This window comes from Maylandia zebra, linkage group LG5, assembly GCF_041146795.1.
Source record: "Maylandia zebra isolate NMK-2024a linkage group LG5, Mzebra_GT3a, whole genome shotgun sequence".
NCBI lineage: Eukaryota > Metazoa > Chordata > Actinopteri > Cichliformes > Cichlidae > Maylandia > Maylandia zebra.
The window spans coordinates 25,947,438-25,971,346 of record NC_135171.1 but is presented as its reverse complement, the minus strand read 5'-3'; the positions used below and the strand labels follow the sequence as shown (position 1 = coordinate 25,971,346).

Here is a 23,909-nt window from a genome sequence, read left to right as displayed (position 1 = left end):
ACCTGCTGAAGGCTGCGTTTAGCTTGAAGAGCAGCTGCCAGCTTCTCCTCCTGCTTCACTCTCATCCTGACAATCTCCTGCAGGAGTTTTTCCCGCGCCTCCTTGGTGTCAAGACCAGCATACAGCATCTGTCTCATGGTGTCCATCTCTGGGCAAACAGTCCCTGGCAGCCAGGAAGGCCTCTCCTGAGCCCGAGCCATGCTCTGAGGAGTCAGAGTCTGAGACACACTGGTGCAGGCAGACGGAGGTGAAGCCAGGGAGGAAGACTGCACTGGACCTGAGGACAGAGAGAGGTTTTTTATTATTAAGATTGTGATGAAACCCCAACAATATTAGTGTTGTGATTCTCAAAGACTCAACATAAAATTGAGATGCTGCAAATAACCACTAACAGAGAAGACAAGCGTTACAAAAAGCAGAAGATCATTGATGTTCACTTGTTCTTCTTGCTTTGCATCTTTAATTATTTGCTACAAATATTTGCATTTTTTGCTACATAAATAGAAAGCCATTATTCCTCTTGTACTTTCCCCCCTTGACACCAGGTGGCGCAGCTGCACAGGAATCACCATGAACAAGCCTGCTCCTTTACTGTGCAATAAAAGTTGGAATCGAAGAGTCTGTGCCCTATATACGCTTTTTCTAAAGCTCAACTACAGTTTATTTTTGTGATTACACTTCAAAAAAACCAGAAAAGATGGTGGGTGGTACTCACCATCATCACAGTCATCCACATCAATCTCTCCATCTGTGTCCATGTCTTCGGCTCGGTTGGTGTTGCTGGAGTGGGCCGGCTTTGTTGTAGGCTGTGCGTCACCATTATGCAGCTCCTGCACGGAAATGGCAGCTGTCCCCCTGTCAGGAGTGTTGCTGTCCTTGGGATGGACCGCAGGGGCCAGGTGGGCAAATGCCAAATTGTGTGTCTCCTGATTCCTCGAGCACGAACTGTGAGGATAATAAACACAGCCAGACTTAAAGCATTTAAATGCTAAAAAAAAGGGGCTTGATTAAAGAGGAACTGTAAACAGTTTTAAGCTGTACTTAAAACCAAAACTGTGACATCTTTTGTTTGGAAGGCTCACCTCTCCACCTCATTCTTGGCCGGTTTCTCTTTTTCTGCTGGCTTAGGAGACCAGGGGCGGAAAGCAGAGGGCCTCTGTTTTAGTTGGACCTGTTTCAGATCCTGAAGCAACACAACAACACAACAAGCTTGGATAAACTCAGAAAACTGCTGCTAGAACATTCATTCAAAGGCCCCTCTTTATTCAAAGAAGCCAGATGAAGAGAGGCCATGCTTTAAAGTCCTTAGATCTTTAATCTTTTAAATTACACATAAGTTACGCAGACATATAGTGTACAAACCTTGTGTGCAGACTTTGACAGTGACTGGAGCCAATCGGGTTTCCTGTCTTTGTCAGCTGACTGCAATTTGTCGAATTTGGACCTCTTGGCTCGGATGGGGCTGGGAGACTGACAAGGGAGAAAAGGGAAGTAAACGATTAATCATCACGATCCAGGCAGAGATACGGCACATCATAGACAGCTGAGAAAAACCACACAACTTCTAAAAATGCTACAGTGTGACTGTAAATGGCATTATTCATGAGCAACTCGTCAATTTGTCAGCACATGTAGAGATGTTTTACAGTAAAAGAGCAGAAGGTCACAGAATGAGAAAATATTGCAGAGAAGTCTCAGAGAGGCGAGGAGGATAGACGATGCATCTGTGCAAGCGTTCAGCAACAGAGCCTGGCATGTCTGCATGTTTGTGTGTGTGCGTGTGTGTGTGAGAGCAGGGCTTTGAGCTTAGCAGACACTCAAGCTGGTCTGGCTGGCAGCCAGTAAGGCTACATTGCTCCCTGCCAGGCAGGAGAGGCGCCGTCAGGTGGAGAAGATCGACTCCTCGAACCACAGAAATATTGCAATCCAGAGACAGAGGCAGACAGAGAGGAAGACAAATTAAAGTAATTGCACTCAGATCTGACAGGCGATCGAGTAGAAGTGTTCTAAAACGGCTGCACTTTAACACAGAGCTGCCGAGTCATGTGCTGTTTGAGGGCGAGCTGAAAACCTGAGGAGGGAAGAAGCATCTGCCTTGTTAAGTGCCACAAAACACTGAATCTCACAAGCTTTTTCCCCCCTTTATCTATGTCGTATGCGTGTGTGTGGCAAGTTGCAGATCCATGTGCTGTGATAGCGAACATCCTCAACCAGGTCTGCACTTGTCAGACAGAGGATATGTTTACCTAGGCAGGCACAGAGGCCAGCACAGACCTGCCGGGTCGTTCTCTTACTCACTACTATGACATCCTGCCTCCAGGAATGGCAAACACTCCCATCTCCTTGTCTGCGCGTGCGATTCGAGACAAACGATTACTCTGTTTACCTTCAAAATCCTCAATGAGAAAACACTCCCTTTGGTGTAGTTGTGCAACCTTTAATCGCCAATTGCTGTGATCACCTGGAGATGGATATTAACAATAAACTTCATTTAGTAGGAAGCCCAGCCGGTAATGAATCACGTCTCACAGATTTGCAGCACGAAGCCAGACTCTGCGTGAGCGAGCGTGTGTGCGCTCACACTGCTATGAGTGGGTGTTGGGACATGTGGGGAAGTGGGTGGCTGCGGGTGTAGACACGCATATGTGCATGTGGGAGGGTATGGAGTGAGTGTGTGTGATAAAGTGCGGTTAGGGGTGGAGGTGTTAAGTCAGGTCTGGCACTGCATACCTGAACTATAGATACCACGTTTGAATTGGGTTAATTTACAGTTTCACCTATTAGGAAACTGCTTACCGTCACAAGTGAGTAGTTTTCAATTGTTCTAGTAAATCATTTAGGTTGTTTAAGCCTTTGATGGAAATTATGGCTGGAATCTTTGACTCTTTGACATTTTCTAGACCTTCCCAGTTTGATTTGAGCCTACATTTGTAAGCTTTATGAAGTGTACATGACATGTTTGTCTGGACACTCCCCTCCAGTCTGCCTGCCTTACAAATGTCTCTACCCGTCTAACCAGTCACCACGGTACGCACACACACACACACACACACACACACACACACACCCATTTACAAGCCCGCTGGTTGGATTTGCTACTGTAAGGTAGTTCTTTTAACCTAGATTAACCTCCTGACTGTGTTTAGCAGTGGTGACTCGACCCCTCACCTGCCTGACTCAAGGCTGGTGGTGTTCTAAGAACTGCTGCCCTGGTGTAATAAGACTCTGTAATTACTGCCGTGACTGTTGTTTTCCTGACAAAGGATGTCTGCCTGTCTGGTACTATTTCTACCCTGAGGTTTGCAGCTCCAGGAAGGCTACGAGCACTAGACATAATAGAGCCAGAAAACAGACACTCCCAGACACCACAAGGGACCTACTGGCTAAATATGACACTGACCTCACAGGAGAGCAGCCACACGGGCTTTACTCATCACCACATCATAGACATAGCATGGTCATGGAGTCAAAACACCCCCCCCCCCTTATACATCCTATTGCCTCGCAGGCCCAGATAGGACATCCATCCCCATTTCTCTCACACTGGAAGGAGAGGGAGACTTCCTCTGAGGAGTTTGCTTTGGCTGCGTCCCCTGTGGGAACTGAGAATTGAGTGGGAGGGGGGAGGTGAGCCAGAAGAGGGGGGACCACAGAGGAAGCACTGAGCTGAAGGAATGTATACTTGAAGGCCAAGTACAGCCTCCCCTTTCAGACTCCATTCAAGCATTGCCCTTTTCAACTCACTATTGTATGATATTTCTTTGAGGCGCTGTAATGAGGGAGCGGTTCAAAGCAAACCTGTAGGCTAAACAGGGTCTAATAGCAGAAGGGCAAGAGCAGGCATGTTTTATTTTTTAATTAGTGCTACATAATGGCGTGGCAATACAAGGATAAGCTCCAGGTTTTTTTCCACCCCACAATCTTATCCCGGTGTGGCAAACACACACAACACAAGCATATCGATATCTGTTCAAAGAGCGCAGCGCTCGACCTGCGTGAATCACGATTTCTCGTCATCACGCCAACTGGAGCGTGATTTTGACTGAGCCGTTTTTTTCACTTGAACATGGATGTAATCAACAATATTTGTTCAGTGACTGGTGATATGGGACCGGCGTTCAGCACGAGGGGGAAAAGCCTAATCTTAACATGGTTAACTTGGTCAGTCGACGTCAGCAAGCATCATACTGCAGATGATGGAGATTAAAGTTTAATCCCTTAGTTTCTCCATAGCAGCATACCAGCGTCCACAGAGCCCCTGTGAAGGGCTATTTTCTCGACGCACGCTTCATCTGCCATTAGTGAGAGACGCCAGAGGAGGAAGTGAGAATGGAGGGGGATGTGAGAGGATCAATGAAAGCATGAATGGATGCGTAGCAGGCAGGAAAGTGGGTGGATGAAGAGGGAAGAGGTAGCTGATTGGAGTGTGTGTAAAAATGTATGACCCTAACTCTTGAAGTTTGAAACTATTTCTGGTTGTTGCCATTATTCTATCCATCCATCCATCCATTCGCTTCCGCTTATCCTTTTCAGGGTCGCGGGGGGCGCTGGAGCCTATCCCAGCTGTCATAGGGCAAGAGGCGGGGTACACCCTGGACAGGTCGCCAGTCTGTCGCAGGGCGTACACACAGAGACAGACAACCATTCGCTCTCACATTCACTCCCGCATTCACACCTATGGGCAATTTGAATTAATCAATGAACCTATCCCCATTATTCTAACTTTCTCATTTCTAACGTTAGCAAAAACGCAGACACAACCAATCAGGCAGGTTGAACAGGCACAGGGTTTTAGCGAGATCATGTAAGCCGGAGATGTGGAGGTTAAACCGAAATTATAATATGCAAGTGGCAAGGGTCCAAGTGCAAGTGCTCATGCCATTTTTAAAACCTGTTTCTGTGCATGTTTCTCTGTCTATAAAAAAAGATTAGGTGAGAACAGAGTTATTATTGTTATCTATAGCTTTAGGAATGATGCACGACGAGAAGATTATCACCTCTTTCTCTTATTTATCTGTCAGTGAAATATGTTAGCGTTAGAGCCAGTTTCTAGGTAGCTTAGCTTAGCTTAGCATAAAGACTGTGAAGATTATAAAACTGCTAGCCTGGCTCTATACAACAAAATTACGATAAACAATTTATATATCTATATCATGTGATTAAGTGAGTGTTTGGGTGCTGGTAAGCAGAGTGGCTAGATAAAAAAAGAATAAAAATGGCATGAATAATCTAATCTCTGAGCAACAAAACAAAACGCTAAGAGCTAATAAGCCTGTTGGATCTGCTGAAAGGGTAAAACTGAAACCCCTAGCATCTGTTGTGCTACTAAAAAAACACTGCAATGAAATTATCAAGAAACAAAACATGAGGCAACACTCATATGGTAAGACCAAAATAGCTGAACTTCCTGCAGGGCCCCAGTCATACAACACCAACGTATGCTGCATGATAGCATGGCATTAAGAAAAGTGCACAGCAACAAGACACAACAGTTTCAGATTACGGCCTCCTTTCCCCTCCTAAACCCCTGAATGTAATCCCCAGATCGACATGTGCTTACTGGGGCGCTGTCTCACTCAAGGGCACACCAACTGGCATGGCTCACATGGGTAATAGCCTTAGTTGGAAGTGAAGGAATACTAGTTTTGGTAATCTGATCCCTATGGTTTGGTGTGGACGGTCACAGGGATGCCTTAAACGCTCTATTCAGCTCTCACTGCATAAATTGTACGACAGTCCCTTGATTTATATAAAGCCCTGTGGTCACTGTAACAGCTGGGGAAGTATTATTGGTGTCTGCCCAGAATATCCCTGAAACTTCATCCCATATTCCACACAGATACCGGGGTAGCTCTCATTTCCCCTCTCTAAAGCTTAGCTTAATTTATCAATTTACTGTGTCTCTGCTTGAGAATATTTTGTTTACGTGGCTGAACTGAGCCATGGCAGCGTAGCCACACAGAGACAGCCGCAGGGCCAGGCATAAGGACGGCATTACAGCGGAGCTTATTGGATTGTCCTAATTGTCTTTGGGATTGAGACTTGATGAGGTCTGAGGAAGATGCAGGACAAGCTGGTGTTCCTAAAGGTGGAAAATCTCATCAGATGCACACAGCCTGACACATATAGCTTAATGGCAGAGGAGCAAAACAGTGCAATAATATCATTCACTTATTAATCCTGACAACGTAACAATATTTTAAGACCCAGTCTTTAAGTTTTACTTTGCTGAAAATAGAACAGGATGTTGTACTGATTACAGTTCGGTGGCAAAATGCTTGACTTTGAAGTTGCAATAAGTGCAAATTTGATTTTATGTGCCCACAAGAGAAAAAAAAAAGTGAAAACAATTTTGCATATAAGCAATGCTACAATGGGCAAATCCAGACCTGCTGTTTAATGACATTGTTGCTTGTATCCTTACATGCAAATGTCATCTTTTCGTGTTTTGACAGTGCAAATACACGTCTATTGCTTTGACATTTCTGCACGTACTTCACAATGCCATGGCTGTAGAATAATAACACTTTATAATATTTTCAGCATTTCGTGGTTCCCTATGGGGTCATTTGAATAGCCAAGCAGTTAGGGTCCCTGTCATTATCTTTCTAGTCTTTTGCAGTCACTGTCCACTGCTGTCAAATAAAGGGTTAAAATGCAGAAAAGAGCTGGTTACTGCAGTTCTGTCAGGAGGTGGTTCTGTCAACCACAGGGTGGAAAATCTCAAGCCTCAATTGCACAACCAAAAGCAGTAAAAGGATGGCGCTTTTGCTTCCTTTGATAGGTATTGTGTCCTACTCATGGAGGGGGTTGATAGAAAAAGTCCTACATCACTTTTAAGAGTTTTAAGAGTTTGGCATGGACAGAGATTTTTATAGTAAAGATTGCACTTGTATTCTGTTGGGTTTAATTCGCCTCTTTCAATGCCATCATACATCACATGCAAATGCGGATGAAAAAATATTAGGGCACAATAAACTCTCTAATCTTTTGATGACAAGTTTCATTTTTACGATCCTCATCATGAAAAAACTTGTTCCTGAATAAAGCGAACTGCTTGTGTGCGCATGAAAAGATCATCTCGGCGGTGAGAGCAAACACAAAGAAAGATTACTGTACTACTGAATGTGAATTCCTAGTCAGGTCCAAACATGGCAACCATAACAACGGGGACATGCCCGCCGGCCTTTCTTACAGCGGTGTTGACAGCGGTGCCCAAATCACTCTCTCCCTCAGAGGATGACCTCACACTAGGAAGCACTCATAAGTTATTTCAACAGATATGGAAACCCGACACTAAAAGACGTGAAGCAGATAGTGCTGCAGATTATATTTTATTAGGGTGAGCATGTTCGGTATGGTTGTGAGTCAAAGTTATCTTAGGAAATGAAACGTGCTCTGTGACTGGTGTATTTCTAGACACACATAGTGCCAAATTCAGCAGATAGTTGTCTGAGCCCCCCTGCTGTACTCTTGGAATAAGAGAGTTAGAAATCAGACCAGATCTGAAGCAAGACGCGAGGCAGTATCTACTAACCGGTGCGGGCAAAGAAACACTCGCTCTGTGCCACGATCTCACTGGGACATACCACACGAATGCACAGACACAAAGCCTTTATGTTTCTATAACATTTAGCACACTTATAATAATGTAAGAGCAGGCCGGACCAGAAGGCCTGAGGGGATGAAGGTTAACGAGAAAGACAGAGGGAGGGAGAAGGAGCTATGACTCACTCTATGTAAACGCAAAATAATTTGATAACCAGAATGCGTCAAATCAACATCAAATATATTCACACAACTTTTGAGAGCATCACACATAGAAATAAAAAGGGGTCTATGGGCAATACTCACTACATATGGGTGGACTTGAATGGTACTTAAAGAAAATACTTTGTCATTTAAAAAAAAAAAAAGAGCTGCAACCAGGCAGTTTTATAAGCATCACCCCAGATTTCGATTGTCTAAGTGCTCTGGAATTGAAGGGAAAGCTGTGAGAAAGCTTTTGTCCGGCCAACCAAAATGGTTACCAGACAGCCATGTGCTCCAAAGTACTTCCAACACCTAAAAGGAGAAATTCTAGCCCTTTCTCTGTTATTCTAACGCCACAAACGGATCAATATATTTCCTAATTACTTCATTTAATGCACCAGCGTTGCAGAGAAAATCACTGCGTTAGCGTGGCCGTATCCCGAGTTTCAGACGCGTGTGCATGCCTTCACAGAACTTGATCTGTGTTGTACGGCAGTGCCAGCAACGACATTGCCATGCAAGCTTAATCCCTTGGCATTACACTGACCCTCATCTGATTCTCCGGCGGTGGTGCACTTGTGTGTTTTTAAGTGATCTATAACCTCGATTTTACGTCACAGTTTGAAGCACAAATACGATTCATTTAAGATGATTAGTGATATTCTTAAAGTTAAAAGACCTGCAAATATCACCCACATTTACACCTCTTACTTACAGACAACACGCTCAATCTGGCGTTAGCTGAGCAGCCCTGATGTTGAACATCAGCGACAGCAGATTTGTTGTCTTAAAAGAACAAGGAGGTGATTTCTAAACCCAAAAGCTGGAATTGTTGGAAATAATTTGAAATATGTAATAAAAAAAACTGCAATAATTTCCATTCTATAAATGTAAAAAAAAAATAAAAAAATCTAGAATTAAAAAACATGGTGCTCAAGACAATGGTGCTGACATTAATTTTGTGATAGAGCAGCTAAAAAAATATATCTGTAGGTGTATCAGTAGGCTTCATTTATGGAGGCTTTCCAGCAATTTAAAAATTGCTCGGAGCAGCAGAGGTCAGAATACCATATCTTTTACTCCATAAAAGAGGTACATCGCATGCAGTTCAGCTGCATATTATGGACTCTCTGTTAGGCCGTGAGCATCTTTCAGTCATCAGGGTCTCAATGTGCTCATTTTCTTGTCAAAAACAAGAAAGGCAAAATGGTTTATGCTGGCTGGAAAGTACCTACCATGCTGGATAAACTGACCCTTATATGCTTACAGTTGTTAAATTAAGTCTTTATGAAAATACTTTCAGACTGAATGAAGAAAATAGTTATTTACACTATGTGGGAATAAAAAAAAAGGGGGGGTGGGGGTAGGAGTCAGTGGAAAATCTGTTGATTTGTGACTGTTGAGCGATGAAAGACACGGGTGAAAATCTCTGATAAAAACGGACTCTGTTACTTCCAAAACACGATGTGTTAACAAACATCATCTAATCAGAGGACTGATGTCTTCCAACTGTAAATGCCGATAAGCACATCCCAGCCTGTACCCAGGGATGTGTGCACAGCTCTCTCAATGTTAGCGAAGCTCTACAGTAAAGGCTGTGAGTCCAGTGTCTGACTGGCTGAGTTTTAATCCTGCAGATTAATACTAATGCCACAGCAAAGAAGGCAGATTGACGATTAACATGTCACCGGATAACCTCTCGGTAACCCAAACACAAACAGCTCCAAATACACAGACCATTATATCACTCCCAGTACCTGGTACTAGAAGACTCCACTGCACCTCCCTCACAGGGCAGAGACTGTGAGGTTTTCACAGGAGGCGGCCTGGGAGCCCGGCATCGTTGAGGAAGAGCCAGGCCTCCAAATTGAAGGACCGCTGCTTCCATATGGATGTAAATTGAAAAAATGAAAATTACGTCCGAATTTTACATACACAAGAGTCAAATGGGATTTATAGTCACCATTTCTACATTTTATTAAACTACAACGGGGCTGTAAATATCAATTATGAAAAAAAGCATACATAGTAAATCTTGAAGTCCTCATACAGGTATTAAATTCAATGGGTTGCCAGGTTTGCAGCGGTTCATTCTTGTCAGTATATTTTATTCTCTTCCAGTCCGATTTTGAAAGGAGATAACATCTGTAAAGATCTGGGTTGGTGCCATGTGCTTGTACTTTCATCCAGATTAGTCTCATGTTTTGCAACATCCAATTTCAAATCCAAGCACGTGGTTTCCATACCGATTCAGGCTGCTTCGCCTCACTTGCTATTTATTATGCGAGATATTTCAATTATTTATTCTTCGGTTTATTCTGTTTCAGCATCCAGCGAGCATGCTCTTCTGGCCTAAAGGCACACATCGTTTCTCTTACTACCATCAGTACCCTTTCCAACTACAGCCATACCCGTTAATCAATCGGCTATTCTCATTATACTTTGGTATCTTCCCACCGTTTTCATTACTGACTTGGGTTGCCAGTTATTTATTTCACAAAATAATATCACAACTTCCTTGGATGTTCTCTTGCAGTTCTTCATAAACCAACATTGGATTGCCATCCTTACATTCTATAATGCAATTTTTAGCCAGAATTGTACATTTCCATTGTTCCCAGCAGTCATGATATTATTAATATACTTAATGAAATCCAATCAACTGTATTGCACTTTGTTCCCATTGACCGTCTTATCTAGTCAACAAAACATAACACCTTTCCTCACTGAAATGCCCAACTGCTCAGGAAACTTACCTTAGCTTAAGAAGATATTTAATTAATCATTAAGAGTTCAATTTAATCTTTAAGAAGACTTTTGAGGGTCTCCCGAGTTTGGTGGCTATCACAGATCTGACTCAAAGCCTGGGTTATAATTGCAGCGGTCATACATTCATCTTCATTCAGACTGTTCACCAGGCTCTTCGCTGTGGAAATCACTGAATATCTGAGAAAGACTAACTTACGGCACAGTTACCCGCAGCCAATTTAAAGTACAAGCTGATGATTAAAAACCCAGTGTAACCAATGAGTCACTGAGGGGATGGTCATTTTTCAAAATTTTAAAGCAGCTCACTGACCAGCTGAGGAGCGGCTTGCAGTGCCATGCCTTCACGGTAATACGAGCCACATGACCACATGCCCCCCTGATCAGGCAGCGGAGAGGAGGGCAGGTGGCAGGTTTATTTGGAAAGATGAAAATGGGATGAATACCAGAGGTTAAGAGGTGTGAGGGGATGGAAGGGGGGTGGGGCGGGGGGGCAGAAGGGGATTTGGGGGAGGAGGCCATAAAAGTTGTGAGAGGGCGAGGTGAAGTTAGGGTCACTGCTCACCCAGGGTCCCATGAGATGTAATTTCACCAACACAGTATACATCCTGAGAAAATGCTCAGGAGCTAATTGGTTGAAGCAAAGTAATAAATCCTGCTGAAATTTATAGATACCATTCTAGGTCATTTAGCTGAAATGCAGCCTTCCTGGTCACCAGCTTAGAGGAGCTAATCTTTGTTCCACCAATGGCGTTTCTATTTAAACAGTGAAACACTATTAAAAAGACACCTGATGGGAATTTTAAAGGCATTCTTTTTAATTATCTTTGAACTTGAAATTTAGCCTCCAAGCCTGTAACATTGTATCATTTGTGACTGCAGCGCTGCATAGTAGGCATTTTCCCAGATGCAAAAGAAACGCAACCAGAAAGCTGCACGATTTGAAATGTGCTAATGGGCCCATTTAAATAGACGGGAAATGGTGAGGGAAAAAAATAATAATAAAAGAACTCACATTAACGAGCAATAAGGAGCACTGACGTAACTGAAGAGAACGACTCCAGATGGGGGAGAAAAAAAAACCCGCCCAAAACAAGAAAGCCGCTAAGTTTTCTACTTGTTCAACTAATTAACTGTCAACCTATTTTCAAAACAACATTACGAGTTACGGCGTCTGAAAATGTTCTCCTCTCGCTGGCAGACTAACAATCTGGCTCAAATGTACGACGACCTCACAGTGAGTGTGTGTATACAGTAATATTTGACAGAGATCAAATAGCATTTCACTTGTTTCCACTTGTTAGAGGAATTGTCTGTAAGGGAAATAGGGGATAAAACACCCACAACATCCGTTCCTAAGATCACACATTCCATCCTTAAACACTGGTTTTGTGTCCCTCCTCCATTCATAGGAAAACATATCTGCTTACAGAAATAATTAGGTGAGAGGGCTCGAGCCGAGCCGCTTCCATAAAATGAATATGAGCGCTCTAAAATGGAGGACTGAAGGGGCTGGGTGGTGGACCGCAGCACCTCATGAATTCTGCGATTTGCCGTCTGTTTCTTCACTCTAAAAAATTCTTGGAAATGTCTTTTCCTGGATGATTTTATTGCACAAGAGCCTGTGTTTTTCTCCATGGCAACCACATAACAGTAGAGCCCATAAGCTCTGACTCAACAAACAGAACTCCACAAAATACCCATTTCAGCGCCAGGGTTTTCCCCCCTCGCCCAGCTTTCCTGCAAAACCCTGCCTGGGACAGCTTTAAAGCAGAGGCCAAATGATCGCACTGACCATGAATGAAGGCACATGCTGGGATTAATCAGGGCGAACATGTGACATAAGCTGCAGAAGATATGTGCGGGCAAGTAGTCTCGCGGGCTCCCGACGAGCCTCAGGTGCTGCACGGGTTCAGCCTTTTTGTGGACTGGAGCCATGGCAAGTGGGAAAGGCAGCAGCTGGGTTAACCTGCAGGAGCTCTGCTATAAAGCAGCAGCAGGTTCGGAACAAATGCACCAAACAGAGCATTATGTAAAAGTCTGTCTCTCTCTCTCGCTTGGTGGGCTGAGTTGGAAGGACGCAGGCGCTCTGTGGCCCTAATGTAGCCGCTAAAGGGGAGGCAAGCTAGGGATTAGTGTTGCAGGCAGGCACAGGCCTCAGCGGAGGGCATGATGTATGTAAGTATGTAATCTGCATGGCCTTTCCTCAGACAGCAAATCTCTGAGTCGCGACGTACTGCAGCACTGAAAACAGTCCTGCGAAAACGGCGCTGTGAAAGCAGTCGGTCCTGTTCTCAAGCTTTATGCAACCACATCGTTTTCCAGCAAATTATGCCTCATCTACTCTAAAGACAAAGTTACTCGAAGGAGACGCTGTCCTCCCACCATCTGTCCTTGAATCATACTCATCATTTAGCACGCCAGACGAGGATTTAGTCCCCCCGCTTTCTTATTGGTGAGCCGTCAACCTTCATGTCTTGACTGGTTAAGGCCATTCCTAAGAAAACAGGACATGTCTGCTAAACTGTAACTCAAGACAACCGTGAGCTAGGCCACAGTTTCAGCTGCTCTCAGGCAGCTGCGAGGCTACGCGCATGTGTGGTTTCTCTCAAGTCTTGCGAGTCTTTCAGAGGTTTCACCCTTGCAAAAACTCCAAATCAAACAAAATTATCCTTTATTTGTTGCATATAAGGTCATTGCAAAGGGGCATGTGAGGCTGCCAACTTTTCTGTTTGGTTCTCCCATACTCACCGTTTACCTTGTAGTGAACACAGAGGAGTATGCCACAGGGAGGGGAGGCCCTACACAGGAACTCAATAATAACTTTCAGCAGTCTAGCCAGGAGGCTGGAAGCCCAGACTGCGGCTGTTCCCTCCTGTCCTCATACCTCCCTCCACATAGCCCCACGCTCCTCCCTTTACCCCCCTCCTCCTGCTGGCCTGTGTCTGCTCCACAGGACTGATGCATTCTGCAGACAGGCCAGCGCTCTTAAAGAGACACAGGCCACATTTTTATCCCCTGAATCACTGCAGTGGACGGAACCACTAAAGAAAGAGCAGAGTCCCTCATTTCCAGCCTCTCAATCAAGAGCCTGTGCTTTATTTCACTCCTTTTCCTAATGCTCGAGACGCTCGCGTGACGCAAAATGCGAGCTGATAAATAGGCCAAAGTATGCTGAGAGGCTCTCCGTGAATCTGTGGCTGGATTCTTTGACTGCGCCTGCCTTTGAAGGTGCCTTTGATGCTTTCTTTAAAGTTTGGCAAGTGCAATCAACGATGTTGGCATCGAGAATATTTAAGATCATTGTCATGATAATTCTTGGAGACACTTCAATAAATCATACTGAGGACTTTGGAATGACAGTAACACCACCGAGGGTGGAGCTTTATAAATTGCAGCTATTATTATTGTTATTATTATTATGATGACTACTACTGTGGTGTCTGCCTCAAAGGGCACAGAGACGACTCCAACAAGCCACGGATTCATCAGCAGTTTGACTTTTTGTCTGGATAACTGAATAATTAAATTGACGTTATTAAGTGTCCAAGTGTGCTTGAAAAAAATAACCTGAATTTATATGTGGATTAATAGTTGGCAGCGCATCTTCTATCGACCCGCTAATTGATTAATCTCATTGTGAGTGCAGCCCTTAAAAGCAGCTTTAGTTCAGCTTCTACTTCTGCGTTTTGTCGGGAATAAGTAAGAAAATAAATAAGAAAACAATATTTTAACTTAACAGTTTTTTTTTTCAAAATCTTAATAAAATAAAAATCCCACTTTTTACTTTCTTTTCCCCCTATTTTATGAATTGCACAGAGCATAAACACTGTGTGAGCAGAGCCTTGTTGAGCGTTATACCACGGCAAGGAAACGATTAAAAATTTAATAGCGCTGAGTGACACAGAAACCTACAAGGGCGTGCCTGCCAAACACGCTCTCATTCTTTCGCCGTCAGCACTTTTCTTGTCTTTGTATACAGACTGCATGAAGCAGCAGAGGGTCTAAAACCCCAGTGGCAGACTGGTGAGAGAAAGAGGTCAGTATACATAATTTATATTATTAGCAAATTGACTTTTACTCCGTCTTTTAATTAGAGCGTTCATATTACGCAAACGTATGTGCACGTTGTGACATGGAAGTGTTGCACAAGGTTAGTGTAAGTAATAACAGAGTGGCATATCCCTCCATTAGCTAAATATCCTAAAGGGGCTAAAGGGTTAACGCATCTCAGCTGCAGCATAACAACAAATGAAGTCTCTATGGGAGGTATCAGTGCCAGAGTCAGCAAAGCTGCACAGTCCTCTGCAATGATAACCCCGTTCTGGAAAACCTATAAGGCTGGGAATCCAGCTTCAGATGGACCAGACAGCTCCAGCTCAGGCTCTTAAAAACTGGAAAAGAAATCACAACTGAGAGTCTCTGGAGTGTCTTCATCCCTGAAGTCTCCATGAGCATCCTGCTCTCCTTGAGCTCGACCATTTTCAAGGCTTAACAATGTTGTAATTGCCACTTAAGGTAAAATGAAGCCACCACCTGACTGTGAAGCCGTTTCTGGACAAAAGGAGAGAGAGAGAGAGACCCTGGATCTGCAGTTGTCCAAAACAACTTCCTGTTCGTTACTCTGTGGCGAGCAGGGTGCTTTGAGAGAGTGACGCATACCCAAACAACACCATGTCATTGAATCACCCGTGTTTACGCAGCCACATAATCCTGCACCATCTGTAGGACTTCAGTCTCGTCCTCTGTGTAGCATAACAAGCTAACAGGCCAGCTGACTATAGTCTCCTGAAACACTTTTAAAAATACAGCGGGCTCATAAAACAAAACGCAGATGTCTCGCCCAGAATACATCTCTATTCACAGCAGCAATAGCAACTTCACGGTGACGTCCTCTCCTTTGCCCTCGAACTCCTCACCTCCTCCACCTTACCAGGCAGATGCGAGATGAGAAAGAGGCAATGAACTTCTGACCTGTCATTCAGACTGCAGGGGAAGCTTTGCAGCTCGAGGGCAACCAGAGTCCACCATCCACTCATGTCTCTCCTCCCCTCAATGTCTCAACCCACCATCCCATAAAGCTCCACTAAAAACCTTCTGCTCCCCTCTTTTATGGCTGCCAGATGGTAGGGAGGCCTCCTTGCCTCTGGACTTGCCTCTCTAGTCTAGTAAAACCAGTTGACCTCGGTAACATAACAACTGCTATTTATGAAAAGGCTTGGAAGACAACACACAAACATCCTGCCACCGACGCAATCCAATGCCATCTCATCTCCCAAAGAGCCCTTTTACAAGATGAGATATGTATGGAACTGTACCCTTCCACCAGGGGAGGTGGTGAAGTCCAGATGGAGAGACTACACCCAGGTACTTTTTTTTCTTTTTCCCCCTGTGAAGGACTTTTATTTGCGTGTCTTGGGTGTGAGCGCAGGACTTTGGCAGCGTCTAAAATTCTCCCTGAGAAACGGGGAAGCAAAACAAACAGAGCCGTCTGCATTCAGGTCGGAGCTGAACCGCAGAACCACAGTCTGGCCTGCGGTTCACAACATTCTGTTCCAGCACTGACTTCACCTAAAACAAACACTCTCAACACCCGTCCACCTCAGCCAGAGGCAGAGAGGAATCTGAGGAAAAGTTTAGATTCGAACTCCATTAACAAATGTTCCCCCCACCCTCTCTCTAGCACAGCTACTTCTCGGACTGATGTTTTCACCGAGCGCTGGGCAAACGCAGATCTTTTCACGAACTTGTCACTCGTGTAGGACTTGTCTCCTTTGAGAGCTCAGAGTGAATCCAGTGCTTGAAAGGTAACCGAGTGGGGTGGGAAAGAGGGTTAAAAGGCCACCGATCACGTTGCTATAAAAGAGCAGTCAAATTAAAAGCGTCCTATTACTGCAAATAATTTAAGGTGATTATCTGTCCTTCCAGTAACGGCTTTCTAACCCCTTTGCAAGGCTTGGATGCCCGCCCCCCCTCTTTTATTAATTCTTCCTTTATTTGTTCTACCAGTTGGAACCTACCATTTATGTCCTGCAATTCAACCTGACCTGCAGGCAACCCCTGCCATGGCTGGCAAAGCCATTAGGCTAGCTGTGTCTGTGGGTTATTAGTGTGATAAAAGTTTACTGTTGCTCCAGCCACTCTGCCCGGCTGCCATTTAATGCCTCTGAACAGCAGGTCTATGGGACCTTTCACACAGCAGAATGGGCCTGAGGGCATTTGTTCAGTGGGCCAACTCACGAAACACACCTAAGAGTGAACTATTTTAATCGAACAAGACACAGACGGGCAACGAGGGCAAAGAAACGAGGCTCTTATCCAACCAGCCTACATCGAAGTCGGGGTGATAAATCAAACTACAGCATCCCTTGTGCGATGGCTTTGTGAAAATATGTAGACGAGAGGGCTTAGGGGGGTGGTGGTTGTCTGCGCTATGTTTTCTCCTGTGCGGCAGAAGTTGTGGGCAGCCCAGCTAACTGCAGCCTCAGCACTTCTCTCCATATTCTCCAGTTTCAGGCCAAGAGAGAGAACAAAGGCAAAGAGCTAAGCTGCTGCAGAGGTAATGAGGACAGAGGCATGCAGCACAGGAGTGTGTGCCCTCAATAATGAGTGCTGCTGCAGTCTGTGATGGAGTCCTGTTGGACAGCAGAAATAAAAATCCATGCAGCTGCTCTGAGCAGCCGCTCTGCCTGCCCGTAGTCTGCTCACAGACAGCAGTAACTGACTGACTGTAGCCCACCCCTTTTTACACTGCAGCTCTGTCTACCACAAAATGGAAACCACAGTGTGACTGGAATTTGCTTGGAGGCACATTGAGATCCATGTAGCGAGGCAGTAAAACTACATTAAAACTGTTAATTCCACTGAGATTCCTTAGCGGCACATTATCTGGGCATATTACTGTACAATGTTTTTAACAGTTAAAATCAGCAGGTAAAATTTTTTTTAAAAAAGACTGGTCAATGGTTTGAAAAAAAAATTCTGCCCGACTTAAAAACAAATCTGTGGCGAGATGAATCCGCTGCTAATGATGCACTGTGGAGAAATCAAGCAAAACGTGTCAGAAGGCAGAGCTGAGTTTTCACAAATGACACAAGCTCATCTCGAAGAATAACAAACACCGCGGGCTGTGCTGTGAAAAATGTTATAAGAAGAATGGAGCCGCAACAGACTAAAGGGAATCCACATTAGTGCTAGAGGAGAATCCCAATTAAACTCGAGGATGCACCCTTTATCTGGAGCATGTACCAAAGTCTGTACCCGGCTCACCAGTTGGATTCAATAATGCGGTTAAAAAGAAAAAGAAAAAAAAAGCCTATACAAAGAGAAGAATTTCACAGCAAAAATAAAACTCTGAACAGAGGAAGAGAAACTCCAAAAAGAGTCTTCCGGAGTTGGTACTCATTATACACTTATCATTGTGTAGGTCTAAACAATGCTTGGTAAGTTTTTTTTATTGCACTTTCAAAGCGTCATGAGTTACTTCAGCTTTGTTCTTGCAGACGAAGCTCCACCTCACTGCAGCATTTCTGGAAAACATGTGCACATCCTATGTGTGTGTGTGTGTTTTTAAAGTGACTAATTATAGCAGTTATTTGTATTTAGTGATGATTTTTAACAGGTTTGTGCATTCTAATATTATTTACCCCCAAATGGTTTTAATTTTAAAGTAGGAGGCATTTCACAGAGAGGCCGTTTTTGGCAGTTCTTGGCTGTAAAGCTGTGTCAGTGCTGGTCCATGCCAGCCCCACCCCATTAAGGCCGAATCCTGCACATCATGTGTTTCCACTTTACTGATAGGGTGGAAATGACCTCAACGCAGTAAAAGATGACAGGGGTGCTAGCGCTGTTCACCAGATGTGAGCAAAAAAAAAGAGAGAAAAAAGAGGGGGAGGAGGAGGACGACGAAGGGGAGAGAAAACCATTCGCCTGAAGAATTTACTGCAAACCCCTGAAGAGCCCTGTGATTGAGGGTTCAAGTCAAGCTCCAGAGGTTCCTGGTGTATCTCAGAGGCACTCAGGGAGCACATACCCTCCAAGCTTAGCCAGATATAGAACTGCACGCACATACACACAGAGAAACATACACGTACGTATCCAAAAAACCAAACTGTCATTCCACTGCACCTGCTTGCAACACAAAAGCCACTTCCTCCCACTGTGTCCGGCCAAGGCCCTTTATCCCAGCAGCCTGCACCACAACACAGGCAGAGAAATTAGGGAGTTGCATTGATGACAGGGCGGCTAATCTCTTTGGAGGGACTCATTATATCGGCAGCCTGTACAGTTCAGCAGCTGAAAGGAGTGAATTAAATATGGACATTCAGAGATGGGCGTCTTTGTGAAGATGAGTGCTCCAACAACGCCCTGCTACCCCTGGAATAATTCATACATTCCATATGGGACAGATGCCTCGACCAGACTGTTATCTCTGCTTTCAGCCGACTGGTACGAGGTCACAAGTGAACCGATTTTCTTCCAAATAGATTTGTTTTATTGTCTTATTTTTAGTTCAAAACTGTCTTCCTATGTTTTTTTCTCACTCTTGTCTCAAGCAAAGAGTCTCATCAGCTCACGAGAGGTGGCATGACCTTGCACTTAAACACATACTCCTGTGCTGCAGATTAAGGCTGTTGACGGCAAAAGGAGAGGTGATTAGTTTTGATGGTAATCTTTAAAGCAGCTTGATGTTTTTTAACATGATGTATGCACTAGCGCTTCCCTTGACATCGGCTATACACAGCTTAAGACACTGGGCTTATAATAGTCCCTTCATTATAGGATAAAGGGTGGGCCTGCTCTATTTCAGTCCATGGCTGCCTGTGTCTGAGCTCGTCGACTGGCTGGAAATAAAGCCAGACGCTTGTCAATGCTACGAGCACAAGGGAGGGAGTCTGCCCTGCCTAGACAGCCGGCACAGCAAGTGCAGCGCAGGGACAATCTTGAAACTATCAGACACCTGCAAAAAGGTGGGGGGTGTGGGGAGGTAACCTCAGCGTGTGAGCAACCGTGGCCTATCTTTACGCCTGTCTTTTTAAATATAGCCACTGGTGTGCTGAAAATAAAGAAAGAACAGACAGCGAGAACCTAGTGGGGCAGGTGGCCAGCTCATGAGATGGATGCATTTGCAAAGTTACAGTACATTCTGCTTTTGAATGAGGTAATAAACAAGACCGGCAAGGTCAAAGAGGGAAAAGGTCCACCTGACCAAATGATACTGTGGCAAAGAGTGGCCATGACGGGTCCTGGGGTGAGTTTAATACTGAATAAATAACGTTTCTCTACCCCCCCCCCCCATCACTGCAATAGAGTCTGCTAGGACAGCTGTGCTGAATTCATTTGATACGGGTGCCTGCTGACAATGCTGCATTGCTTCGTCTCTGCAAGACAACATGTTGAGCTGGCCTGAAGAGCTTACGGGGACTTGCACAAAATGATTGAGCTTCTACGACCCAAAAGCTGTAACCAACTAAGAAAGTAAAAGTAAGCGAAATAAAACTCCTAAGAGCCGCATGGTACATGCATCTACTCAGGAAGAAGACACAGTGCTCTTTTACCAGCAGATACACAACATGATAGAGATCTTTCATAGCACACAGCCCATCAGGAGAGAGACAAAAATGTAGAGCCCACTCATTTGTTCATTTAGCAGGCTCTTGAAAGCCTAGAGGATGGTTATGAGGTCATCCTGACAAAGTAGCACTCACTCCCTATCTATCTATCTATCTATCTATCTATCTATCTATCCATCCATCCATCCATCTGAGTGAGACCAGCAGCTTTTGTACCAAAGGAACAGCACAGTGATACATGTGTGGCATACTGTATGTAGGCCAGTCTGAATACAGACCGATACAGCATGTGCTCACTACAGTGGAGGTGGAGATCTAAGTATAATGCAGTGTGAGGGGGAGTGCAGTAGGAGAACTCAGTGTAGGAGAGCCTGTGTCTGTGTCTTTGTGAGTACGTGCGTGTGAATGCATGTGTGTGTGTCCTACAGGGTTGAGGAGGTGTCAAACTGAGGAGGTGAGTGATGGTGGCGAGGCAGAGGAGAGAGAAAGAGGTGGTGTCAGTCGAGGAGGTCTCAGTGATGGAGGGGGGGAGGTTTACTCCGTGCTGACCTGTGGGAGAAGTGAATGTTATGCGAAGTGGAGGAGGAGGAGATGGAGGAAGGAAAGCATGAGGGCAGCAGGAGGAGGAGGAGGAGGAGAGAGTTGTCGAGTCACAGTGTGGAGGTCACAATGAAAGAGGATGGACAGTGAATGGAGACGCGTTAGGTCTCTGTACTGTAAGAGGTGTGTGTGTGTGTGCGCGTGTGTTTGCGTGAGTGTGCGTTTTGGCGTGCTACTTTTGAGCCCACCAGCCAGAGAGCATGAAGTTCTTATTTAGCACAGGAAGAGCAGCTCTGCTTAGCAACCACAGGCGCCCTCCAATCACAAGCATACGGCGCAGACTCTGACTGAGGACGAGTCCTTCCTGGCAGTGTGTGGAGTCTGACAGAGGCCTCTAAATGTTGTTCTCCACACCTGCCCACATGCAGAAACATATACAAAACAGATCCAGAGCCTTTTTCCCCTCCCGCCAGAACTGAACACGAAGCTTTTATGTCACAAAAAAAGACAAAAGTGCATTCGCGCCCGTCTGAGTTGCCTTGGCTACACCGTCTTCTGAACTTTGCAGAGAACTCAAAGTTAATCTAAACCATCCTAATCCGAAAATAAATTATGTATATCCCAAAGAGCAAGGTAGTCGTCCAAATCCCTAAAACATTTATTCTTCTTTTTGCCGCAGCCACGGCACTGTGCATCACCTCAGCACTGCCCCAGTTATGACTGAACCGACAGCAGCCCCCCGATTGTGATCTGCTAGCCACCAAAACAGGAGGCACAAACAAGATTTGGACCAAATGCTGTCTGAACACTGAGCAGTCTGTTTGGTTTAGCTGCGTGAGCTAATCCTCCTGATAGCTTTGAAGGTGTTTGGTGGGCGGATTGTAGGCGAGAGCAGCATGCCGATTTGTCATATGGCACCAGCAGGGCCTACTTCTGCTCTGGCTGGAGCTCCATTAGCACATCTCCAATGTGGTCTAACAGTTCTGTAGCTTAGATCTGCAAGTCATTATAGAGAGACGAGAAGAAATTTAAAGGGATAAATATTTTCGTGCCTTTTTTATGTCTTTTGACCTCTAATGTCTCACCAGGCGAGCACTTAATTTTATATGTGCAGTTACGCTGTTGGTTGCTCTATGTAATGTGCTCTCTGCAGTATATCTAATTCATGCTCTAATTACGAAATTCCACTGGGACAGGCTATAAATTGAGAGGATACTTTGAGTGGGGAGAAGAAGAAGAAGAAGAAGAAAGTCCACAGCGGAGCCTTTGCACGTTCTGCAAATGCCATCCAGAGAAAACGATGGTTTTGATGTGCACTATGGTCTCGGCATTCCAGTAGTTATGTAGGATTATAAGAGCCTAAACCCCCTTGACTGCAGCAGCTTACTAGCTCAGCCAGCAGCAGATGCAGACTCCAGGATTTCCTGTCTCTGCACCAGATGGGCCTGACTCTTAATCACAAAGCTGGAAATCAGGAGGTGATCGAGGAGGAATTGATGATGATTGTGGAATAACACTAACTCAATACAGGCATCTGTTCTGCCACTAACGGACCAACTGACTGACTGACTGGCTTGTTGACTGCAGTCACAGCCAGTGCTCATCTCCTCCCTCATCTCATCATCACTGATCAACACTAATCATCTTCCTCCCTCACTCCATGAGTTATACAAGAAGTCTTTCACACATTAGCACTGCACTGTGTCATCGAGGTTCAGAGCAGAAACGAGCTAAACCCCGTCCACGCAAAATGATCAGAAAAAGAAACGGGCACTCTTATATGTCTGAAATCCCCGAAATTATTTCTTGTTTAGTTTTAGGGTTTTTGAATAATTGAATTACCTCGATAAGTTGCATGAATGTATTTTATTTATCCATTTTCTACTCCAATTCTTGCGATTTCACTTTGTAAGAAGCCATTATGCGCCTAAACACAGCAGCGAATGCAAGAAACAAAACACATAAAGAACCTCATTTAAAGTAGGTATTTACAGTATACCACAATACACGTCCAAGGAAATACTGCTGTTTTTTTAGTTTTTTTATTAACCCACCGGATTTTCTTGACCTCATTCAAATAGCTTTTGCATACTAAAAAACCAGCTGAGAAAAAAAAATTACCACATGATACATAGTAATATAATATGGACTGAGGTTAATACTATATTATACCTTTAACCAAGGCGCTGGCTTTGTGCTTGTCCCACAGCTCCTAATACTTTAATTTAAATGCAGAGAATGAATTTGCTTTTACTTGCAGACACTTGAAGTAGTTTGAACACAATGATGTTAAAACCACTGCTGGCATTAATAACTTATAACATATTTTATGCTATTTTATTTATTTATTGCTTCTTTTGTTTGTTTGTTTGCTTGTTTGTTTGTGGTTATTTTTACAGGAGAAATCAGTCAAAAGTGTTATGTTATGTGTTTTTTTAAGCTTTTCAACAAATGGACTGTTGAAAATACAAAAAAATAACCTTTTTAACTTTAATAATCATTTTAATTGTTGTATATATTTGTATAGACAGAGAAAATTATGTCAGATCTATTTGTAGTCATAAAATAATCTATTAATTGCTTCCAATTTAATTTTCTTAAAATAACCCATAAGGCCAAATTCAAAAGACCATAAAATCATTACATGATAATATCAAAAAAGCAATATGATTCAACTGAAAGTCTATTAATGATAACACTGAATTATTGCCCAGTGTTATCTCTATCAGACATGCAGACACCACCAAAGGCTCCACTCTGTCTTTGAGCACATAACTAGGAAACCGGTGACACAGCAAACTCACAAGCGTGGATTTCCCACCCTCGGAAAGGCTGGAGGTTACGGACCTATCCACACAGCGGCTAAAGAAACAGCACGGTAACAAAGAGAAACTGCTGCACTTCACAGCCTCTGAAAGCCTGGCTCCCAAACAAAGGAGGCGGCAGGTCTTTAGCGCACATTACCCATGACAGAACCCCAGCTGACACTCTTTAAACATGGGGTCATTGCCGCTAGAATGGAGGCCACAACCCCTGGGAGCGCCTGACACCCCTTTTGCCTTGACACACTGTCCCCGCTTTGGCCAAAACACTCTGGCCAGCACAGGAGTGTTGTCTACTGCAGAGGGAGGAGGGAGGGTGGAGCGAGTTTACGTGGGTGTCAGGACTCAGGCGACTGCACTCAAAAGAATGATGTGTCCAACTGAAACTGCAGTTTTTGATGCGCCGGGAGATTGAGAAACATGCTACCAAACCTGAATTCAATGCGATTTGCTCAGT

The 23,909-nt window shown here is 44.4% G+C and overlaps 1 protein-coding gene across 1 annotated transcript in view; it reads right to left on the bottom strand.

Annotated features, from left to right (window-relative positions):
• Positions 1–23,909, bottom strand: part of skib (v-ski avian sarcoma viral oncogene homolog b) — a 30,625-nt gene that overhangs the window by 2,643 nt on the left and 4,073 nt on the right. Inside the window, exons 2-5 of the mRNA XM_004548618.5 lie at positions 1,363–1,470; positions 1,083–1,183; positions 716–945; positions 3–277 (exon numbers count right to left, since the gene is read on the bottom strand). Coding sequence (XP_004548675.2) covers positions 3–277; positions 716–945; positions 1,083–1,183; positions 1,363–1,470 — 714 coding nt within the window. The remainder of the gene's footprint in view (positions 1–2; positions 278–715; positions 946–1,082; positions 1,184–1,362; positions 1,471–23,909) is intronic.